The following is a 25896-nucleotide window of genomic DNA, read 5'->3' as shown; positions in this document are numbered from 1 at the left end:
TCTAATATGTTGTCAGCGTTGTGCCTCTTATTAAAGCCTGTAATACACAATGTTGCCTGCCTTTGCACGAGCAGCCGTTGTGTAGATGCTGCTACTGATGCAGTTGCTGCTGTTGCTGCGGAAGGCGATGCATCTACCCAGTGGGCTGTCACAGTCATATAGTCCTTAGTTTGCCCTGAACCACTTGTCCACATGTCCGTGGTTAAGTGGACAGTGGGTACAACCGCATTTTTAAGAGCACTGAGGACACATGATCGTACTTCTCTGTACATCTTTGGTATTGCCTGCCTAGTGAAGTGGAATCTCGATGGGATTTGGTACCGGGGACACAATACCTCCATCAACCCTCTAAATCCCACTCCACTGATGGCGGACACCAGGCGCACGTCTAACACCAACATAGCAGTTACAGCCACGGTTATTCGCTTTGCAATAGGGTGACTACTATCGTATTTTGTGGTCATGGCAAACGACTGTTGGACGTCAATTGTTTTGTGAAAGACGTAGCGGTCTTACGACTTCCCCTCTTGGAAGATGACCGACTAACAGCAGCAACAGCAGCAGTGGCAGTAGTAGGCGTACCGCTGCAGGATTCCTCGGATAAATCCCTTATTGAAGAGAACTCAGTCTGGCTGGTGACTTTGGCTGCAGGACTGAATCTGATAGAGATCGTGGAGGAAGTTGACGAGGAGGGTGTTGCTGGTGTGTATCCAACAGGACCAAGGGATTTAGGTGTCCCTGTACTGATGACGGTCCTAGCCCCAGTTCCTGAACTAACCACTGAACTATGAAGGTTATTCAGGTGACATATAAGGGAGGATGTCCCTAGGTGGTCAAGATCCTTACCCCTGCTTATTTGAGCTTTACATAAGCTACATATGGCCATACATTGGTTGGCCGGATTTGGATAAAAATAACTCCAGACCGAAGAGGTGCATTTTTTGGTCTTCTGACAAGGCATGACAATGGGCTTTTTAATCCCATGGACATCAGCTGTTTCCCCCCCTGGTGCCTCATTTACAATAACCACATCAGCATCCTCATCATCAAGTTCCTCCACAGCGCCAGCTACATCAGTAGCCTCCTCCCGAGCCACCTCTTCCCGTACAGTGATGGGATGGTCAGGCTTGACAACCACCAACACCCTTGGACTCGCCTTGGGGATTTGTGATAATTTCTCTTTAGAAGGCAGAGTTGTTTGCTGTTTTCTAAAAAAGAGGGGGAAAAGATAGGGGGAAGGCATAAAGAAAATGTGTATAAAGGGCACTCTTTTACTAAACGTAATGTAATGAGTTTCTGTTAAGATTAATATCTTTATTACATAGATTCAATTAGCGAAATAATAAAAACACTGTGTGAATGAACATACTGACCTATTACACTAGGTGAACATACTGTTAAGAAGTAGTAATAATACTACTGTGCTGTCTCACTGTATTCTAAATAACTATTAATAGTAACATATATGTATAATAATGTAATCACATACACTATATACATCTGTTATTCTCAATATGTATAGACATAGAGGTCCCTTTAAATATAAAGTCAAAACCTTTGGTCCTGGTATATTAGTGTATATAAACAGAAGAACACTATGTATATAGTCCTACTACTCTATGTACATCCTCTCAAAGCCTGTATATTAGCTCCTGCTAGTGAGTCGCTGGTTAACCCAGTAAACTAAATAGTTCAACTATTGTGGTGTAATGATATATATATTCACCACCATTAACCTCTATCCAATGTAGTAAATTACTAAGTGCCAGGCTTCGCCTAACAACTAGTATTAATAATACAGCTTTTCATCTGCTATTGGATGCACGCTGTTACGTGAAGTATCTAATATCGTGAGATACTTATTGATATTATAAGCTCCCTCAGACAGACTTGGGTAATATTGAACCTGATCCCTTAGGTTGATATAGTAGAGTGTTAGAGTAACCTCAAGGCATAACATTAAACTTTAGTCATCAGATAAACCGCTCGAGATTCATTCAGTACTGTGGTATCTGGCATGCCTCATTGGCTATATCCCTTTCTCCTTCAGCTATGCTGCTGTTGGATTTACTATAATGAGCCCATAGACTCGTTGCAGCGTGGGTTGCTTCACACTGTGATCATTTCTCCCAGACTGTCTGAGTAGAGTATTATACGGGGTTTAATACTGGATGTTTATTAAATATAATTATATTATCAGATGTAGTAGCATGAGATACTTAATGATATTCTAAGCTCTCTCAGTCAGACTTAGATAATATAGAGCGTGACCCCTTGTATCCCTTTCCCCTTCAGCTGTGCTGCTATGAGATTTGCTATAATGAGCCCATTAGCAGCTATGCTGGAGACTTGTTACAGCGTGGGTTATTTCACATTCTAATCATTTCTCCCAAACTGTCTGAGAAGAGTGTTATGCAGAACTCAATATTTCTTTGTGATAGTAGTGTTATCTGATAAAACACTCAGAACTTGCTTAGGGTTTTAGAGGACCTCCTAATAGGGTCTATCCATTGCTGTAGAGCTAATCTATTAAGGAGTACTCCTAACTATCTGGCAAGCCCATAAACCACCTACATGGAGTATCGTCTAGCTATCGATCACTATCTATAAAACAGATCTCGCTGTGTCTGTCTAAGATGCTATACTACGTAACCCCGCTAATGTCTAAGAGGGAGGACTAGTAGTAGGCTTATAACAGATTAGTATTAGAACGTGTAAAAACAGTGAGCTCAGCTGAACGCTAACGCGCATTTCGCTAAGAGCTTTATCAAGGCAACCCGATGTGGGGCAACAATAGGCTATTTAAGTGTGTGACCACGCCCCTAAATGACGTTACATCTGTTCCCAGGTGGTTCCTCCTATCACGAGATCCAGCTCAGGAACGAGCCCCTGAACTGGTCTTGTTCTAAAAAAGGAAACTATAGTAACCATCTAACAATAAGCTGGTATCAATAGTCTCTTATGATACCTACACATCTATTCATAATGAGTATAATATGCGGTACAATTAATATATTACCTTTATCTGTCTATTAAGCTGTAAATATAAAGTCTCTAAGGTAAGTATAATAAATCATATATTTAATACATTAATATTATTGATCTCTTCGAATGCATACACATAGATATAAGGATCCCAGGATATATGGAGTGAAAAGGTGTCATGTTAAGATCTCAATTCATCTTTCTAACAGGAAATATTAGTGTAACAGCTAACTCTAATAAACACCAATAATTATCAAAGTGAATACGTGTCAAATACTGAAAAATAAATAATAAAATGTATAGTGATTAATTACGAAAGGAGCCGACAGGATTTCATCCCCAGGCCCAATAGTGAGCTTATATACATAAATTACTATAGTGTAATACTAATTAATTATATAACTAATAATGAACCACTTAACTAATGTGAACTATATGAGGTATTATTTTATGTATACCATATAAAAGTGAAACTATGCAAATATTTATTCTATAAAGGTGATAAAATCCTAAACCAACAAAACCCAAAAAAGCAAAGAGTGAAGGTTTAAATCTAACTAAATAGCTACATAGTCTCATAATAATTACCGCTATGTCTATTTAAGGTAAAGATAAACCGTGGTAGATACTCAGAATGTTTGTGACTTGTATGCTGTAATATAGTGAAAACAATCTATAATTTCCCTATATTTTACCTGTTATACTATTGTTATAAATACCTCGACCCTATTATCTTTGTGGTACTACACCCATTTTCCTCCTCCTCTGGGACTAACCCAATAGGAGCCTAAAATATGTTACCACATTGTATAACTGAAAATAACCATTCACCTATATACAATGGGATCAATTGAACTTTCGGTTATTAGCCCTTATTATATTCATATCTGTATTTATTGTCTATTTATCTATGTGTAGTTATAATGTTATATGCTTAGAGATCAATTACTGTCTCAGTAGTGGGTTATTACCCATTTGTTACACACAGAGGGATCAGTAGATAGGGCCCCTATAATTATTTTCATATATTTTGTATAAAGGTAAGAGACTTTTGTGTAGGTTAAAATCCCTATAATATATTGTTTAAATTGTTAGATTAGATTTATGTGAGTCAATTAGGTAAAGACCATATAATTACTATTGTCATTAAGGCCGTGGGGGATTAGACTCCCCATGAGAAATATTTTCTTAGTCTCATGTTTGAGGAGCTCTGTATGTATGTCTCCTCCTCTGAGACTTAGGTTAACCTGTTCCATAGCCAAAGCTGTCAAAAATCTCGGATCACTATTATGAAATTAATAGAAGTTTCTGGCTACTGTGGATAATGGTCTCATGTTGGTCTTATCCTTACCTGCATTCCTAATGTTACCAACATGTTCAAGGATCCTCCTTTTGAATGACCTACTTGTCATCCCTATATACCGTAATTTGCATGTACAAATTAAACAGTATATTACATTGCATGTATTGCAATTTAAGAACTGATCGATCCTCCAAATCTTGGAGAATCTATCCGTATATTCCTTTGTCTGCACAATGTATCTACAGGCCTTACATGTTCCACACATAAAGCAACCTTTCGGTCTGACTGATATTGGTTCTCGTTGTGTTTGAGATGAGCTATGAACCAAATTGTCTCTCAAGTTTTTGGAGCGCCTCCATGTTATAGATACTCTATCTTGTAGGGTATTCTTCAGATCTTCATCTAGCATCAAAACGTGCCAATGTTTTTGAAAGATCCTGTTGATGTCTTTCCACTCTGTGCAGAAAGTGCCTATCATCCTTGTCTGTGCACACTTTGTTTGTTGTCTATTTTTTGGTGGAATGTGTATGAGAGACTCTCCATCTCTTATCATTACTGCCTTTTCAGCTTGTTTGATAGTACGTCTGCTATAACCCCTATTAAGTAGTCTCTGTTTCAATTCATTGGATCTATCTGTGTAGACCCCTACATCGGAGCAATTTCTTTTGACTCTCAGCAGTTCCCCTTTGGGAACCCCCTTAATCACTGGGGGAAAATGGGAACTGGTAAAGTGAAGCAGACTATTAGTTGCAGTTTTTTTCCTATACATATCTGTACTGAGTTTACCATCCTCAGTTTTAGTAATGGTGAGATCAAAAAAATTGATCTTGATGTTGTTGATCTCCGAGGTTAGTTTTAAATTCAGATCATTTTTGTTAAGACATGTAATGAAATCATGGAAAAGGGAATTCTGTCCGTCCCATAGTATAAAAACATCATCAATATAGCGCAGCCATAAGATGATATGCTGTGTGTATTTTTCATTTTGGGAATTGAAGATGTGTTCCCTTTCCCACCATCCTAGGAATAAATTAGCATACGTGGGGGCACATGCTGTCCCCATTGCCGTCCCACGTACTTGGAGGAAAAATTTCTCCTCAAACAGGAAGTAATTTTTCGTTAGTATGAATTACAGCAATAGTATTAAGAAGTCATTAAGATTCTCATGTTTTTCCATATCCAAAAAATAGCGTATCGCTTTAATTCCTTGTTTGTGTATTATATTTGAATACAAGTATTCGACATCTAGAGAGGCCAGCTTGGTAGATGCGGTAACCATGATGTTACTTATTTTTGATAGTACATCAAGCGTGTCTCTCACATAAGAGTCTAGGCTCAATACATGTTTGCGTAAATGAAGGTCCACAAAAACACTAGCTTTCTCAGTAAGACTATTTATTCCCGATACAATCGGTCTCCCTGGGGGATTTTGTTCGTTCTTATGAACTTTAGGTAAAATGTAGAAGACAGGTATTTTAGGATGTAAAACCTCCAAAAATTCATAGTCCTCTTTGGTGATGACTCCTTCATTATAAGTGTGTTTAATAAGTCTATTGTATGATGATAAGTAATTGGCTGCTGGATTAAAGATAAGGCGTTGGTAGCAGTCTGGATCATTTATTTGTCGATAGACTTCCCTCAGATACTGTGCCTTTGGCCAGAGGACGATATTCCCTCCCTTATCCGAGGGTTTTATAATAGTGTCTTTCCACATTTGAATCTCCCTTAATATTGTTCTCTCAGCCTTACTGATATTGCTTTTATATGGTCTGTTTTTAGACGATTTAAGAAGGAGTTGATCTAAATCCTGCGAGACCAGTTCCCTGAAAATCTTAACTTGTGGACAAATACCTTAAATACCTTAAATAGACATAGCGGTAATTATTATGAGACTATGTAGCTATTTAGTTAGATTTAAACCTTCACTCTTTGCTTTTTTGGGTTTTGTTGGTTTAGGATTTTATCACCTTTATAGAATAAATATTTGCATAGTTTCACTTTTATATGGTATACATAAAATAATACCTCATATAGTTCACATTAGTTAAGTGGTTCATTATTAGTTATATAATTAATTAGTATTACACTATAGTAATTTATGTATATAAGCTCACTATTGGGCCTGGGGATGAAATCCTGTCGGCTCCTTTTGTAATTAATCACTATACATTTTATTATTTATTTTTCAGTATTTGACACGTATTCACTTTGATAATTATTGGTGTTTATTAGAGTTAGCTGTTACACTAATATTTCCTGTTAGAAAGATGAATTGAGAACTTAACATGACACCTTTTCACTCTATATATCCTGGGATCCTTATATCTATGTGTATGCATTCGAAGAGATCAATAATATTAATGTATTAAATATATGATTTATTATACTTACCTTAGAGACTTTATATTTACAGCTTAATAGACAGATAAAGGTAATTTATTAATTGTACCGCATATTATACTCATTATGAATAGATGTGTAGGTATCATAAGAGACTATTGATACCAGCTTATTGTTAGATGGTTACTATAGTTTCCTTTTTTAGAACAAGACCAGTTCAGGGGCTCGTTCCTGAGCTGGATCACGTGATAGGAGGAACCACCTCTGACTGGCTCGATTACGAACGGAGCCTAGACTGGGAACAGATGTAACGTCATTTAGGGGCGTGGTCACACGCTTAAATAGCCTATTGTTGCCCCACATCGGGTTGCCTTGATAAAGCTCTTAGCGAAACGCGCGTTGGCGTCCAGCTGAGCTCACTGTTTTTACACGTTCTAATACTAATCTGTTATAAGCCTACTACTAGTCCTCCCTCTTAGACATTAGCGGGGTTATGTAGTATAGTATCTTAGACAGACACAGCGAGATCTGTATTATAGATAGTGATCGATAGCTAGACGATACTCCATGTAGGTGGTTTATGGGCTTGCCAGATAGTTAGGAGTACTCCTTAATAGATTAGCTCTACAGCAATGGATAGACCCTATTAGGAGGTCCTCTAAAACCCTAAGCAAGTTCTGAGTGTTTTATCAGATAACACTACTATCACAAAGAAATATTGAGTTCTGCATAACACTCTTCTCAGACAGTTTGGGAGAAATGATTAGAATGTGAAATAACCCACGCTGTAACAAGTCTCCAGCATAGCTGCTAATGGGCTCATTATAGCAAATCTCATAGCAGCACAGCTGAAGGGGAAAGGGATACAAGGGGTCACGCTCTATATTATCTAAGTCTGACTGAGAGAGCTTAGAATATCATTAAGTATCTCATGCTACTACATCTGATAATATAATTATATTTAATAAACATCCAGTATTAAACCCCGTATAATACTCTACTCAGACAGTCTGGGAGAAATGATCACAGTGTGAAGCAACCCACGCCGCAACGAGTCTATGGGCTCATTATAGTAAATCTAACAGCAGCATAGCTGAAGGAGAAAGGGATATAGCCAATGAGGCATGCCAGATACCACAGTACTGAATGAATCTCGAGCGGTTTATCTGATGACTAAAGTTTAATGTTATGCCTTGAGGTTACTCTAACACTCTACTATATCAACCTAAGGGATCAGGTTCAATATTACCCAAGTCTGTCTGAGGGAGCTTATAATATCAATAAGTATCTCACGATATTAGATACTTCACGTAACAGCGTGCATCCAATAGCAGATGAAAAGCAGTATTATTAATACTAGTTGTTAGGTGAAGCCTGGCACTTAGTAATTTACTACATTGGATAGAGGTTAATGGTGGTGAATATATATATCATTACACCACAATAGTTGATCTATTTAGTTTACTGGGTTAACCAGCGACTCACTAGCAGGAGATAATATACAGGCTTTGAGAGGATGTACATAGAGTAGTAGGACTATATGCATAGTGTTCTTCTGTTTATATACACTAATATACCAGGACCAAAGGTTTTGACTTTATATTTAAAGGGACCTCTATGTCTATACATATTGAGAATAACAGATGTATATAGTGTACGTGATTACATTATTATACATATATGTTACTATTAATAGTTATTTAGAATACAGTGAGACAGCACAGTAGTATTATTACTACTTCTTAACAGTATGTTCACCTAGTGTAATAGGTCAGTATGTTCATTCACACAGTGTTTTTATTATTTCGCTAATTGAATCTATGTAATAAAGATATTAATCTTAACAGAAACTCATTACATTACGTTTAGTAAAAGAGTGCCCTTTATACACATTTTCTTTATCCCTTCCCCCTATCTTTTCCCCCTCTTTTTTAGATGATATGTTCATACTGTGTAGGAGCACCTCCCCAAGATGAAGTAAGAAGATTTTTTTGAATGACTCTATTTGGGGTTAAGCTTGGTGCGGTGAAGAGTGTTTTGTTCGAATTGTTTGCTGTTTTGTTGCTGACAGCATAACTCTCTTCAATTTTTTGTGGGGGGGGGGGAGGAGGAGGAGGGCTAAGATCCTTGGGTGAAGCTGAACCACTAGTCATGAACACGGGCCAGGGCCTAAGCCGTTCCTTGCCACTACGTGTCGTAAATGGCATATTGGCAACTTTACATTTCTCCTCAGATGATTTTAAGTTTCTCTTTTTGCTACTTTTACTGAACTTGGGCTTTTTGGATTTTACATGCCCTGTACTAGGAGATTGGGCATTGGGCTTGCCAGACGACGTTGATGGCATTTCATCGTCTATGTCATGACTAGTGGCAGCAGCTTCAGCATTAGGAGGAAGTGGGTCTGGATCTTTCCCTACTTTATCCTCCAAACTTTTGTTCTGCATTATATGTAACACAAGAGAGTGTACCCCTAAGCCACACACACTCGGCGAAGCCTTTAAAAATTATATGCGGCACAGGAGAGTACCACTGGACTGGAGTTATACAGCAGTACCACTGGACTTATACTGCAGAATCAGTGAAATTTGTAATATGGCAGTAACAACAATGGACTTATACTGCAAAATCAGTGAACTTTGTAATATTGCAGTACCACTGGACTTATACTGCAGAATCAGTGAAATTTGTAATATGGCAGTAACAATGGACTTATACTGCAAAATCAGTGAACTTTGTAATATTGCAGTACCAATGGACTTATACTGCAGAATGTGTGAACTTTGTAATATTGCAGCACCACTGGACTTATACTGCAGAATGAGTGAACTTTGTAATATAGCAGTATCAATGGACTTATACTGCAGGATTGTTTTGGGATATTTTTTTTTTTATATATAATTACTTTTTTTGTAATTTTTTTTATAACTATTTTTGAAATTTTTTATAATTTGGGAGTAATGGGGAAATAACAATGCCCTTAGAAGGACAGAGCACAGGACACAGCACCACTGGACTGAACAGGACACAGCACAGGACCCAGCAGCACCACTGAACTCAGAAGGACAGAGCACAGGACACAGCACCACTGGACTGAACAGGACACAGCACAGGACCCAGCAGCACCACTGAACTCAGAAGGACAGAGCACAGGACACAGCACCACTGGACTGAGCAGAACACAGAGCACAGCACAGCACAGAACTGAACAACACGAGATATAGCAGGACAGAGGACCACCTAACACACCCTCCCTCTACCCTGATCAATGCCCGAGTGAAGATGGCGGCGACTAGCGGGGAATTTATAGGATCCGAGTATCGCGAGATCCGACAGCGGGATTATGACTCAGAGCCTCGCTTTCAGTTTGCAATTGGCGGGAATACTCGGATCTGTCTCGGATCCGCAACGTTCGGGTGGGCTCGGATTTCAGAAATCTAGAAAGAAGTACGGTGACAGTGAATAGGAGAGAGTGTAAATTGAGTGGGTGCACGATGGAGAGATGTGAATGAATGTGTATTAGTTAGGGTAGGTAATGAGAGAGTGGAAAAGAACAATTGATTCAAATTTTTGCAGGACAATGGATGAGGTGAAGGATACTTTACCGCCCCCTGGCTGTGGTTAATGGAATAGGCAGTTTCTGCAGCTCTGACATGACGAGTTCCAGGAGGATGCTGACAGCTGGGTACAGAGGGTCCAGCAGACAAACAGAGATGGTAACAGCGATCACAGCTGAGCTCAGTGGGCAGCTGAACAGATGTTGAAACAGCAATTACAGCTGAGCTCTGTAGGTCCCACGCTGAACAGAAATGGTAGACCAGTAGATCCTAAAATAGCTTTGTTTTTGGTATGAAGTTGATCCTCAGAGCTGCTGTGACGTTTGACAACAATATTCAGAAATATCCATTGCTTTATATTTGTGAGAATAAGAAAAAGTGGGAGCTGGGCAAAGAGCTGAGCCAGTGGGCAGCTTACTATAACTGCTGTCCTCATGCCAATATTTTTATCATGCTGGGTTCCCCAGCATGCTCCGCGTCTCTTGGATTCATTTGAATCCAGAAGACACCGTTGCAAGACCCCTCCAGCAGCCACAGAGCTACAGATACCGGCAGGGTTCACATCCAGCTAGACCACCAAGGATTGGGGGACCCTCTGGCTCCACAGCACTCTGGTTCCACGGACAAGGATTGGAACAGTGGGAAAAAAACCACATGGGGGAGCCCCCAGATCCCCATTGGACCACCAAGGAACAGTAGGAACTCTTTATTAAATAAACATTTAATATACATACTGCTGCAGCGCCCATACATTACATATTAGTTTTCATTTATTTAAATATACATTTTTACTCTTCGTGAAGTCAAGTTCTGGGGCTTAACACATTCGGTGATGCAGCACTCTTTTAAAATACAGTTATTTTTATTGTATACATTTTTATTTACTATTATACACACTCGCTGCCAAACGCCAGTGAATTAACCCCCGCCGGTGTCAGAGCACATAAAGCAGCATAAAGATGGCCTTCACATGTGGGGGTGGGGGGGGGGGTGGCAAACCTCTGGATCTGATCACATATGCAATATGTATGTACGTTATAAAGAGTCTATTGTATGATATATACAGTTTTATATATGTTATACATAGTATGTACGCTATATACAGTATTATATATGTTATACAAAGTATGTACGCTATATACAGTTTTATATACGTTATACATAGTGTGTACGCTATATACAGTGTTATATACGTTATACATAGTATGTACGCTATATACAGTTTTATATACGTTATACATAGTGTGTACGCTATATACAGTGTTATATACGTTATACATAGTATGTACGCTATATACAGTTTTATATACGTTATACATAGTGTGTACGCTATATACAGTGTTATATACGTTATACATAGTATGTACGCTATATACAGTTTTATATACGTTATACATAGTGTGTACGCTATATACAGTGTTATATACGTTATACATAGTATGTACGCTATATACAGTTTTATATATGTTATACATAGTGTGTATGCTATATACAGTGTTATATATGTTATACATAGTATGTACGTTATATACAGTGTTATATATGTTATACATAGTATGTACGTTATATACAGTGTTATATATGTTATACATAGTGTGTACGCTATATACAGTGTTATATATGTTATACATAGTGTGTACGCTATATACAGTGTTATATACGTTATACATAGTATGGACACTATATACAATTTTATATACGTTATACATAGTGTGTACGCTATATACATTGTTATATATGTTATACATAGTATGTACGCTATATACAGTGTTATATACGTTATACATAGTATGGACGCTATATACAGTGTTATATATGTTATACATAGTATGTACGTTATATACAGTGTTATATATGTTATACATAGTATGTACGTTATATACAGTGTTATATATGTTATACATAGTGTGTACGCTATATACAGTGTTATATATGTTATACATAGTGTGTACGCTATATACAGTGTTATATACGTTATACATAGTATGGACGCTATATACAATTTTATGATACCATTCCTTGCAGGCTATGAGCATACTGAGGGGTTTGTATCTGCTGCCTCTTTGCCATAGTTGCCAACATTGGCAGGTTAAGTTCCGGGAGGTCCGGGGGTCAGGTGGGCGTGTGGGGGCAGGGCTCGAAGATTTCCGCCGTTAGCCACGCCCCCAAAGCTGTCACTACTTCTCCCGTCCAATAAAACAAGGGGGCGGGGCCATAATGACGCGCCCGTGATGCCGATAAGCCCCGCCTCCCCCATTCAATTTCCACCGTCGCCCGGGAATCGGGAGAATTGCCCTCTCCCGGGAGCCCGGGAGACTGACCCAGATTTCGGGAGTCTCCCTGATATTCCGGGAGAGTTGGCAAGTATGCTCTTTGCTTACAGAACGCCTATATATATAATGAGCTGTACAGCGACTCACACACATAATAAACTCCTAACACCGTCCCTCACCAAACACAAACATTATTAACCCTGCATTAAACCAGCCTCACTTAACATGCTGTAAACTTAAATAAATTAGCTCAATGAACTTTGCTGAAATGTTCATAATACCCAAAAAATGTTCAAATAGATTTTACTAACCTGTTTATTGTGATCTGCCAGAATTTCTGCTCTGTGACCGGCACCCACTGCAGACTTCCGGTATAATGAGAGTTATCTATTCCACCAAATGTGATCACACTGCCATTTCCACTATGGGATAGTAACCAAAAATAAATTAGGATATGCTGTTCTTCCACCTATTTATACAATCCCCTCTATACTTAGTCCTGTAATTTCAATGCTGATTTTTACTCACAGCTCTGTAAGCGTTAGCAAAAATCTGCACTAAAGCTACCATACTAACGATGATGCATGCCCCACGTTAATCTGGCCTATTGTTCTGATCCAGGACCTTGTGATCCTCTCAGGCCATGTAGCTGACTAGATCACATGAACCCTGAGATCATGTGCTGGTGGCCTTGACATAGCCAAGTACAGAGGGATTCTCGAAGAGAGTGCACAATCAATTGCAGGTAGTAAGAGTATGGAAATAATGTAACCAATCACTCTAGTTAATAAAGGTATCACCAATAGTAAGTAGAACTGAATGATGGATTAAGCCCGAGGGAAATTAAAAGATGTGGTTTGTGTACATAACTATGTGGATTACTAAGGGTTAAGAAAGCAACAAGGTGTGGTGATGCTTAGGCAAGTGTCATAAGGGGGGCAGGGGCAAGGGAACAGATTATAAGAGCGGGGAGGAGTTAGTTAGCTCTCTTGGTTCAAAGGCAAGCATCCCTCCCTCCCATTCCCAACCCCTGGATCCGGTGTTCGCTTCCTGATATGGTACAGGTGTGCTGGTTCAGCTCCTGAGGTAGGTTGGGCCAACAAGGAGCGCAGGTTGTGGTATGGTACGGGTGTGCTGGTTCAGCCCCGGAGGAATGTTGGGCCAACAAGGAGCGCAGGCCATGGTATAGTACAGGTGTGCTGGTTCAGCCCCTGAGGTATGTTGGGCCAAGAAGTAGCGCAGGTTGTGGTATGGTACAGGTGTGCTGGTTCAGCCCCGGAGGTAGGTTGGGCCAACAAGGAGCGCAGGTTGTGGTATGGTACAGGTGTGCTGGTTCAGCCCTGGAGGAATGTTGGGCCAACAAGGAGCGCAGGCCATGGTATAGTACAGGTGTGCTGGTTCAGCCCCGGAGGTATGTTGGGCCAACAAGGAGCGCAGGCCATGGTATAGTACAGGTGTGCTGGTTCAGCCCCTGAGGTATGTTGGGCCAACAAGGAGCGCAGGCCATGGTATCGTACAGGTGTGCTGGTTCAGCTCCTGAGATATGTTATGCCAAGAAGGAGCGCAGGTTGTGGTATGGTATAGTACAGGTGTGCTGGTTCAGCCCCGGAGGTAGGTTGGGCCAACAAGGAGCGCAGGTTGTGGTATAGTACAGGTGTGCTGGTTCAGCTCCTGAGGTATGTTGGGCCAAGAAGGAGCGCAGGTTGTGGTATGGTACGGGTGTGCTGGTACAGCCCCGGAAGTAGGTTGGGCCAACAAGGAGCGCAGGTTGTGGTATGGTACAGGTGTGCTGGTTCAGCCCCAGAGGTAGGTTGGGCCCACAAGGAGCGCAGGTTGCAGTATGGGTACGGGTGTGCTGGTTCAGCCCCGGAGGAATGTTGGGCCAACAAGGAGCGCAGGCCATGGTATATGTGAAGATACCGGGTTTATCTGGCCCAGTGCTACCCAGTACCTTCTAGGATTCGTATGGTCACTCAGGCAAAATGCAGTTATAAAAATACAACAGTATATTTATTGTCATACAAACAACACTAGAATATTATATACACACAGTAAATAAATGCCAGGCAGATTTATCACATCATCTGTCTCTTACCCCAATAACTTAAGGAGATATAGTCACCTGCTGTCCAGACTTCATGACTCATGGATCCCTCTCAGCTGCATATATAGACTCGAGTTAGAAAACGACAATTCAAAACTCCATTTTGCACCTTCCTGAATGAAATCCAAGCATGAACACCCCTCCCCCCTGGAGTTGTTCCTTATATATCACAGGTCTAATTTCCACAGTCTTTCCCCTCCCTGGGCAAACCCCTGCGTCTATTCTACTTAACCATTGGTCAGTGCTGGACTAGGGGGGGGGTTGGACAGGGGAGTGAAGATGAGCTGTCCTTTCAGAGAACCTCCCCTGTTAGATGGCCTGTCTGGACTAGCCTGGTGAGAACAATGGACACAAATTAGTTTTCCTACTCAGGCACATGGCAGCCTGATCCCTACCCATAATCCCCCTGGCTTCACTTTAAAGACAATGAATAGCAACCTTACTTCAAGTTATCAATATACAATAAACAATATACATATGTACACTGAACTACAATGTCCCCTTAGCCACATGTTATTGGACAATGCAGTTGTAGTCTGGTGAGCTGGGGAACAAACAGCATGGGCTATAAAAAGTACTATAATCCACATTATGTGAGAAATGAGACATGCTCACAGGGTTATCACACTCATTTCATCACATATACCTCCCCTACTTTTTTAGCCCTTGTTCCCCAGTGGCTCCCTTGCTCCAAGTAAACCTTTCTCCCCCAAGTCCAAAATCTCTGGCCTGCTGTGGTTTCTCCTGGGTCTGATGGCAAGGTAGACAGCAGTACACAGTTCCTCAATCTCCCACCAGGGTCCCATGGCTGCAGGGATATCATCCCACCCAGCTGGAGTGGGGGTTTATGCTGCCCTGTGTCATAAGATGAGACAACAATAAAACTAGGCCACTCCGGTGCATACATCCATTGTATTAGAATTGTAGTCCAACATCCCTTGGGTGCCTTATCCACCCTTAATTGCCCAACTGCAAATAGTCCCTTGGCCTGTCCTCTGTTTCTGGAGACCATACTCCCCTCCCCCACATATTCGAGTGAAAACTGCCAAGTGGCAGGCAAACTTTCTGGCTCCTTGTCCGTTGGTTTCTGGCAAAGATCCAATCCCTCCTTCCCCAAACACTCAAGGGACAACTGCCCAGTGGCAGGCAAGCGTGGGGGCTCCATTAATTCTTTGCTTATGGGGAATCCTCTGTCCCCCTCCCAAACCACATGTGGGTGCCCCTGTAAATATGTTGGTGTGCATCCGCCCTCCCCTGCTACCACATCCAACTGTTGCACTACTTCCCTCGCCTCTGGCGCATCGGGGTAGTGTGAATCCTCATTGGACACAGACTTGTCCTCCTGGTAGCAAAACAAAGTGGATGGTCCAGTGCAGGCCTCTGGTATTGGGTCTTGGATTCCCAGATTTGGAGCTGTAGTGCGATGGTTCAAAGCTTGTGGGGCTGGTGAATCTTGCTGTGCTGGTGCCCTCTCAGACACCCACTCAGTCAACATCTCCTCATCTGCCAATTCTGCATTGGGGAGGGCATAAGTGTAGTTTTCCCCGGGCCCCATGATAGTGGCCTCTGACATGACAATTCCTTTATCCTCTCCCATTAATTCTGTCCTACAGTCTGTAAATATGATTTCTGCTGAGATCATATGTTGCGCAAGTTTATGATTCTCTTCTGTCACAATTGGGTACAGCTGTACATCACTTGCTCCGGAGAGCACACATGCGGTATCCTGTGTTACTTCATTAAACAAATTCTTTTCAGGCACAACAGGGATGGATAACTGGTCTTTTCTGTAATTCTGTTCTAACTCAGACACAGTCTCAGGTTCCAATAACACTGGCAAATTATCAGAAGATGCTACTACATGGTACTTACTTGGTAGCTCTTTTCCATCCAAGTCACCAAATGGGAGAATTTTTCCTAATCCTTTCTGAGTAGTCAGAGGTACAACATCCTCACCAAGCAGTTCTTCTCCAGTCTCCCCCAAGATAGTAGCTTGGACAACTGTATTTAATCCACTGGGATGGACCTCCCCCTGAGTAACAGACTGAGCAGCCATCTTTTTAGAGTGTGACAAAAGATATTACAATTGGCATTTTTCAGTATTCACTCGATAACACTGATCCTGCCACATTTCAGTGTCCGTAAATCCTTGCTGCCATACCTCATCCTCTGCTTCTTCAAAACTCTGTTGCAGACATTGCATTTGTTCCTAGAGAGGTATATGGGGACCTAAAGTGAGCATCCATTTTCTATAAACACTAAAGGCATTGATGGGATTCTCCTGATCTTTTAACAAATGTTTCAGGATATCCCTGTGCGTGCAGTACAGGTAAGGTACACCCCGGATCTGGCATTCCACTATCAGCTCCTCCATACTCATTGTCTCTAGTGGATCTGTAGAATCTGCTAATGGGACAGATTCTATTAATACATTTGCAGGGGATTCATCAGGCATGTCCCTGTGCTGTAATAGTCCATTTACGTCTTGTTTGTACTGCGGATTATTGTTGTATCTGGATTCTCCCTTGGCCAGATTCTGCATAGTACAAATAACTTCATGTGTAAAATCATCCCATGCTTGTTCATCCCGAAAATTACAGGCACTTGCCTCCTCTTTCAACATTAGGAACACATCCAACAGGTTCTCCAATTTCTCCTGTAGACTGGCTCCTTCCCACATAATAATCTTTGGGCACTCCTCATCCCAATAATCCAAAATGTGCTGCATTGTGGTGGGGTGGTGCAACACATCCATATCCCCATCCTGCAGACACTCCCACAGTCCTTCATCCCAGTACACCTTTCTCCTGGTTGTACTGGACTGCTTCATCCCTTCCTTTGGGAACTTTTGCAACACTGGGCTGTGACCTGCTCTCTTGTTCCTAGAGCTCACAGCCATTTTACTTCCAGGGATCACCTCACTGTGATTTCCCCTCTTTGAGACACGGTTTCATCTTCCGCTCTCCTCTGGTGGGGTGCGCTTCCCCTTATCAAATCGGCACTTAGGCGGCATCTTCCCTTGCCTAAAGCCCACAACGCTTTTCGTGACACTTTCTACCTTAAAGCCTTTAGGAGTAAGTTTAGGATAATGTGGTAACTGGTTTCTAGTGCTAACTGCTTTGCAGAGCCCTGGAATGTATCACGATACAGTTCCCCTGCAGCTCTACCCAGAGAAGACCTGGGACTGAGTGACCCCACTGCTTGCCACCAAAAATGTGAAGATACCGGGTTTATCTGGCCCAGTGCTACCCAGTACCTTCTAGGATTCGTATGGTCACTCAGGCAAAATGCAGTTATAAAAATACAACAGTATATTTATTGTCATACAAATCACACTACAATATTATGTACACACAGTAAATAAATGCCAGGCAGATTTACCACATCATCTGTCCCTTACCCCAATAACTTAAGGAGATATTGTCACCTGCTGTCCAGACTTCATGACCCATGGATCCCTCTCAGCTGCATATATATACTCGAGTTAGAAAACGACAATTCAAAACTCCATTTTGCACCTTCCTGAATGAAATCCAAGCATAAACCTCCTCTCCCCCTGGAGTTGTTCCTTATATATCACAGGTCTAATTTCCACAGTCTTTCCCCTCCCTGGGCAAACCCTTGCGTCTATTCTACTTAACCATTGGTCAGTGCTGGACTAAGGGAGGGGGGTTGGACAGGGGAGTGAAGATGAGCTGTCCTTTCAGAGAACCTCCCCTGTTAGATGGCCTGTCTGGACAAGCCTGGTGAGAACAATGGACACTAATTAGTTTTCCTACTCAGGCACATGGCAGCCTGATCCCTACCCATAATCCCCCTGGCTTCACTTTAAAGACAATGAATAGCAACCTTACTTCAAGTTATCAATATACAATAAACAATATACATATGTACACTGAACTACAATGTCCCCTTAGCCACATGTTTTTGGACAATGCAGTTGTAGTCTGGTGAGCTGGGGAACAAACAGCATGGGCTATAAAAAGTACTATAATCCACATTATGTGAGAAATGAGACATGCTCACAGGGTTATCAAACTCATTTCATCACAGTATAGTACAGGTGTGCTTGTTCAGCCCCTGAGGTATTTTGGGCCAACAAGGAGTACAGGTTGTGGTATGGTACGGGTGTGATGGTACAGCCCCGGAGGTATGTTGGGCCAACAAGGAGCGCAGGCCATGGTATAGTACAGGTGTGCTGGTACAGCCCCGGAGGTATGTTGGGCCAACAAGGAGCGCAGGCCATGGTATAGTACAGGTGTGCTGGTTCAGCCCCGGAGGTATGTTGGGCCAACAAGGAGCGCAGGCCATGGTATAGTACAGGTGTGCTGGTTCAGCCCCTGAGGTATGTTGGGCCAAGAAGGAGCGCAGGTTGTGATATGGTATGGGTGTGCTGGTTCAGCCCCTGAGGTATGTTGGGCTAACAAAGAGCACAGGTTATGGTATGGTACGGGTGTGCTGGTACAGCCCCTGAGGTATGTTGGGCCAACAAGGAGTGCAGGTTGTGGTATGGTACGGGTGTGCTGGTACAGCCCCAGAGGTATGTTGGGTCAACAAGGAGCGCAGGCCATGGTATAGTACAGGTGTGCTGGTTCAGCCCCGGAGGTATGTTGGGCCAACAAGGAGCGCAGGTAGTGGTATGGTACGGGTGTGCTGGTACAGCCCCAGAGGTATGTTGGGCCAACAAGGAGCGCAGGCCATGGTATAGTACAGGTGTGCTGGTTCAGCCCCGGAGGTATGATAAGCCAACAAGGAGCGTAGGCCATGGTATAGTACAGGTGTGCTGGTTCAGCTCCTGAGATATGTTATGCCAAGAAGGAGCACAGGTTGTGGTATGGTAGAGGTGTGCTGGTTCAGCCCCGGAGGTAGGTTGGGCCAACAAGGAGCGCAGGTTGTGGTATAGTACAGGTGTGCTGGTTCATCTCCTGAGGTATATTGGGCCAAGAAGGAGCGCAGGTTGTGGTATGGTACGGGTGTGCTGGTACAGCCCCGGAAGTAGGTTGGGCCAACAAGGAGCGCAGGTTGTGGTATGGTACAGGTGTGCCAGTTCAGCCCCAGAGGTAGGTTGGGCCCACAAGGAGCGCAGGTTGCAGTATGGGTATGGGTGTGCTGGTTCAGCCCCGGAGGAATGTTGGGCCAACAAGGAGCGCAGGCCATGGTATATGTGAAGATACCGGGTTTATCTGGCCCAGTGCTACCCAGTACCTTCTAGGATTCGTATGGTCACTCAGGCAAAATGCAGTTATAAAAATACAACAGTATATTTATTGTCATACAAACAACACTAGAATATTATATACACACAGTAAATAAATGCCAGGCAGATTTACCACATCATCTGTCCCTTACCCCAATAACTTAAGGAGATATAGTCACCTGCTGTCCAGACTTCATGACTCATGGATCCCTCTCAGCTGCATATATAGACTCGAGTTAGAAAACGACAATTCAAAACTCCATTTTGCACCTTCCTGAATGAAATCCAAGCATGAACACCCCTCCCCCCTGGAGTTGTTCCTTATATATCACAGGTCTAATTTCCACAGTCTTTCCCCTCCCTGGGCAAACCCTTGCATCTATTCTACTTAACCATTGGTCAGTGCTGGACTAAGGGAGGGGGGCTAGACAGGGGAGTGAAGATGAACTGTCCTTTCAGAGAACCTCCCCTGTTAGATGGCCTGTCTGGACAAGCCTGGTGAGAACAATGGACACTAATTAGTTTTCCTACTCAGGCACATGGCAGCCTGATCCCTACCCATAATCCCCCTGGCTTCACTTTAAAGACAATGAATAGCAACCTTACTTCAAGTTATCAATATACAATAAACAATATACATATGTACACTGAACTACAATGTCCCCTTAGCCACATGTTATTGGACAATGCAGTTGTAGTCTGGTGAGCTGGGGAACAAACAGCATGGGCTATAAAAAGTACTATAATCCACATTATGTGAGAAATGAGACATGCTCACAGGGTTATCAAACTCATTTCATCACAGTATAGTACAGGTGTGCTGGTTCCGCCCCTGAGGTATGTTGGGCCAACAAGGAGCACAGGTTGTGGTATGGTACGGGTGTGATGGTACAGCCCCGGAGGTATGTTGGGCCAACAAGGAGCGCAGGCCATGGTATAGTACAGGTGTGCTGGTACAGCCCCGGAGGTATGTTGGGCCAACAAGGAGCGCAGGCCATGGTATAGTACAGGTGTGCTGGTTCAGCCCCGGAGGTATGTTGGGCCAACAAGGAGCGCAGGCCATGGTATAGTACAGGTGTGCTGGTTCAGCCCCTGAGGTATGTTGGGCCAAGAAGGAGCGCAGGTTGTGGTATGGTATGGGTGTGCTGGTTCAGCCCCTGAGGTATGTTGGGCCAACAAGGAGCACAGGTTGTGGTATGGTACGGGTGTGCTGGTACAGCCCCGGAGGTATGTTGGGCCAACAAGGAGTGCAGGTTGTGGTATGGTACGGGTGTGCTGGTACAGCCCCAGAGGTATGTTGGGCCAACAAGGAGCGCATGCCATGGTATAGTACAGGTGTGCTGGTTCAGCCCCGGAGGTATGTTGGGCCAACAAGGAGCGCAGGTAGTGGTATGGTATGGGTGTGCTGGTACAGCCCCAGAGGTATGTTGGGCCAACAAGGAGCGCAGGCCATGGTATAGTACAGGTGTGCTGGTTCAGCCCCGGAGGTATGTTGGGCCAACAAGGAGCGCAGGCCATGGTATAGTACAGGTGTGCTGGTTCAGCCCCTGAGGTATGTTGGGCCAAGAAGGAGCGCAGGTTGTGGTATGGTACGGGTGTGCTGGTTCAGCCCCTGATGTATGTTGGGCCAACAAGGAGCGCAGGCCATGGTATAGTACAGGTGTGCTGGTACAGCCCCGGAGGTATGTTGGGCCAACAAGGAGCGCAGGTAGTGGTATGGTACGGGTGTGCTGGTACAGCCCCAGAGGTATGTTGGGCCAACAAGGAGCGCAGGCCATGGTATAGTACAGGTGTGCTGGTTCAGCCCCGGAGGTATGTTGGGCCAACAAGGAGCGCAGGCCATGGTATAGTACAGGTGTGCTGGTTCAGCCCCTGAGGTATGTTGGGCCAAGAAGGAGCGCAGGTTGTGGTATGGTACGGGTGTGCTGGTTCAGCCCCTGAGGTATGTTGGGCCAACAAGGAGCGCAGGCCATGGTATAGTACAGGTGTGCTGGTACAGCCCCGGAGGTATGTTGGGCCAACAAGGAGCGCAGGCATTGGTATAGTACGGGTGTGCTGGTTCAGCCCCTGAGGTATGTTGGGCCAACAAGGAGCGCAGGTTGTGGTATGGTAGAGGTGTGCTGGTTCAGCCCCTGAGGTATGTTGGGCCAAGAAGGAGCGCAGGTTGTGGTATGGTACGGGTGTGCTGGTTCAGCCCCTGAGGTATGTTGGGCCAAGAAGGAGCGCAGGCCATGGTATAGTACAGGTGTGCTGGTTCAGCCCCTAAAGTATGTTGGGCCAAGAAGGAGCACAGGTTGTGGTATGGTACGGGTGTGCTGTTTCAGCCCCTGAGGTATGTTGGGCCAACAAGGAGCGCAGGTTGTGGTATGGTACGGGTGTGCTGGTTTAGCCCCTGAGGTATGTTGGGCCAAGAAGGAGCGCAGGTTGTGGTATGGTACGGGTATGCTGGTTCAGCCCCTGAGGTATGTTGGGCCAACAAGGAGCGCAGGCCATGGTATAGTACAGTTGTGCTGGTACAGCCCTGGAGGTATGTTGGGCCAACAAGGAGCGCAGGTTGTGGTATGGTACAGGTGTGCTGGTTCAGCCCCTGAGGTATGTTGGGCCAAGAAGGAGCGCAGGTTGTGGTATGGTACAGGTGTGCTGGTTCAGCCCCTGAGGTATGTTGGGCCAAGAAGGAGCGCAGGCCATGGTATAGTACGGGTGTGCTCGTTCAGCCCCTGAGGTATGTTGGGCCAACAAGGAGCGCAGGCCATGGTATAGTACAGGTGTAATGGTTCAGCCCCTGAGGTATGTTGGGCCAAGAAGGAGCGCAGGTTGTGGTATGGTACGGGTGTGTTGGTTCAGCCCCTGAGGTATGTTGGGCCAAGAAGGAGCGCAGGTTGTGGTATGGTATGGGTGTGCTGGTTCAGCCCCTGAGGTATGTTGGGCCAACAAGGAGCGCAGGCCATGGTATAGTACAGGTGTGCTGGTTCAGCCCCTGAGGTATGTTGGGCCAAGAAGGAGCGCAGTTGACCCCTTAGAGAAATTATTAAAAGAAGCATGACTTTAACCCAAGCACAAAATGAACCCAAGCTCAAAGGGATGTATTTGACTTGGTCATACATATTAATTTGACCCAACACAACATATCCCATACCTTTTAGAGCTTTATCATGTGATTCGCAAACACAACTTACACCACCCCACTTTTATTGAGGCACACACCATCTTTCTTTTAAAGTTAAACAAAGATCCCCAGATGGAGTGCTCTTCAAGACCAATTACACTGTTAAATATAAAATTTAAAATTTTAGCAAAAATGATGGCTGCCAGATTATAGTTCCTTCTTTCTAGGCTGTTGAACGATCACCTGCTGGGTTTGTGTGTGGTCACCACTCATTTAAAGGCATCAGGGTAGCAGTGGCAACTACTTTTGTATATGCCCGAAATCAACTGCAATGCTCCTCAGCTGCGGCACTAATAAGGCATTCAACACTGTATTATGAACACAGTTATATGAATATTTGTCCAATGGAGCATTCAGAACCACCTTTATTGGTCTCTGTGAGGATACCACCCTTAGCTGGGATGGCAGAGGGATTCAACTCACTCTGGTAGACCAGAATATATCCAAAATGATTTATTACAACAGCACAACACCACAAGACATTCACAAGATACAGGGTAATGGTAGCATGTATCCTCCAGCAGCCTCTTGCAGTCAGCACTCCAATGTAATAATCTCAGTATCTTTCAGAGTCTTATCCTCTCTGCAATATCACCACTACCGATTAGACAGTTACGGTGTCACCCAGCCTGGGTTACTGACTCATACAGACCCTGTCCTGGTAGGGTTTCCTCCAGCGGCACCATGATGCCTGGCCCAGATTCCTTTTCACTGATGTCTTGTACATCGGGATCCTCCAAGCTAGAATAGCTCTATTGGCATTCTCCTCTTTCTATATTCTTGGCTGTATACACAGTGAGTAGGGTCAAATGTCTCAATCTCCCCCCTGACAGCAGGGGGCTATCAGTGGACACTTTAACTGTTAGACATACTGTCTTTGTTACCTTGATTATATAATGGAATGACTTGACTCAATTAGCTATTTGGCTGGATACACTAAACAAAGGGTTACAACATAACATTAAGGAATGACACTTCACACTTGCATGAAACAACAAGACATTTTACATATAGTAGCTGCAACATTACACAATCTGAGTCTGTGATATATTTTGATACAATAACATTTATATTGATACATATTAACACATTTCCCATGCTATTTCAGCCAGTATAGTACTGAGGAGGCACATTTGCATATCATCTAGAAGTTCTAACCTAATTACCTCTCAGATTACCTGTTGACCTAGATAATTAACATGGGGCTGCCAGCTAGTTAACTCATTGTTTTGTTTACAATCCAAATCTAAACTGCACCTCATAACAATGGACATTTGAGACAAATGGTAATTACATTAGCTAACACAAGCAAAATGACTTCTGCTGTCCTGTTATTTGCACACTATATGGCAATATTCTATATATTTCTAATACATACAATATTGCAGGTAATAGCAAGTGCAAAATGTACCTAATAACATGAAATAATAATACACATAATACACCGATGCTGTGGTGTATATACTTACACTGGGCCAAGGATTAAAAAGTACATTAAGCCGTGAGAAACGGGTGATGAATACAAAGTTCTCAGTTCAGTAACACCCATTTCTTCACTGTCTCATCTGCTATTTTTACAATACACCATTCACTACATTTCTTCTGAATGGACTGTGGGGACAGAGTGGAGATGCCCTGGGGAACATTCCAGGGCTGTGCACTTTCACACCTGTTGTTAGACTCCTTGTTGCATATATTACAGCAGGCACCGGAATTCCAAGGTATTCGGGTTGGAAACCATGAAATTAGGATCTCACAGACGACATCTTACTATATTATAGGACAACATAACTTCTGAACCAAATTTTCAGAAACTGTATCTAGAATAATATGACATATAATTGGCTTCATTAAACTGCCATAACTAAAACTAATGGTGGAATTAATTTCCCTAGTATAACACACTATAATGATTCAGCCTAACACTGCTACATTAGGGATTGGCTACACTGACACCCCCTTAGAGAGCAGCTTTCTTTCAAATATGACTCTGGTGTCTTTTCTACACCTCCACGATCAAGGAGTTTCCCAACAAATCAACAACTCTCTGCTTTGGAATATGTGTTAAGTATGGTACATACTGAGGCACAAATCACATTTAGATTTTCACAAGTGGATATTGTAACCCTTAGTAACCCTAGGTGGGCACATCATCCTACCCTTTCCTACACTTTCATGGCTTGGAGGAGAAGAGGTATAAACACTATTGGTGACCTGATAAATCAGACGAGTTCTCACTTACACGCAGTTATCTTAGCTCCTTCCCTTTTGCCTACTTCCAGGCAAAACACTACATTGACAGTGTTATAAAGATTGGTTTACATCAAGATTGACAGAACCCCTTACACACCCCCTCATGACATAGCCATTACCACACATAATAACTTTATATGAGATCGACTACAATACAATAATGTGACTTCTGTTTTATCACAATGGTTGTGTCCCGTCCTATCGATGGAATGTCTCCTCAGAACCCTGTATGACTCTGATTCCGGCAAGTATGTATACTGAACTATTCCTAAATATATTTTATAGATTTTATCTATCCCCTTACTGTAGTTTTAATGGGTTCATCCTTCTCACATAATTGGGCAACATGCCACGAAGAAGAAGCAGATATCTATCATTGTTTGTGGGGATATTCATTGGTTCAGTCATTCTGGCTGAGAGTCAGAAACTTTGCTAGTGAATTATCTCCCCTTCACTCCTGAGTGGGCAATCCTAGGAATAGTCCCTCATGCTCAGCGAATATCCAGAGATGGGAGAAGGCTCCTTTTGCAAATCAGCTCAGGAGCCCAAAAAACTATCTGGCAGGTGTGGTTCCAGTCAGGATTCCTCTATTCAAGGGAGGAATTCAATTCCTATCGATGAGTTGCTGGACATCACTAATTATGGGGCATGTTGATACCTGAACATCACATATTTCCCTGCATACCTCTATGGGGTGCAAGTAAAAATCTGTCTTGTGCAT

At 43.0% G+C, this 25896-nt stretch overlaps 1 protein-coding gene across 1 annotated transcript in view; it reads right to left on the bottom strand.

Annotated features, from left to right (window-relative positions):
- LOC142095197 (pepsin A-like) overlaps nt 1-25896 on the bottom strand; it is an 81153-nt gene that overhangs the window by 12724 nt on the left and 42533 nt on the right. Inside the window, exon 6 of the mRNA XM_075178106.1 lies at nt 12767-12877. Coding sequence (XP_075034207.1) covers nt 12767-12877 — 111 coding nt within the window. The remainder of the gene's footprint in view (nt 1-12766; nt 12878-25896) is intronic.

The sequence above is a fragment of the Mixophyes fleayi genome, chromosome 1, assembly GCF_038048845.1.
Source record: "Mixophyes fleayi isolate aMixFle1 chromosome 1, aMixFle1.hap1, whole genome shotgun sequence".
NCBI classification, from domain to species: Eukaryota; Metazoa; Chordata; class Amphibia; order Anura; family Limnodynastidae; genus Mixophyes; species Mixophyes fleayi.
The sequence above is the reverse complement of the archived record's forward strand: the minus strand, read 5'-3'. Positions and strand labels throughout refer to the sequence as shown.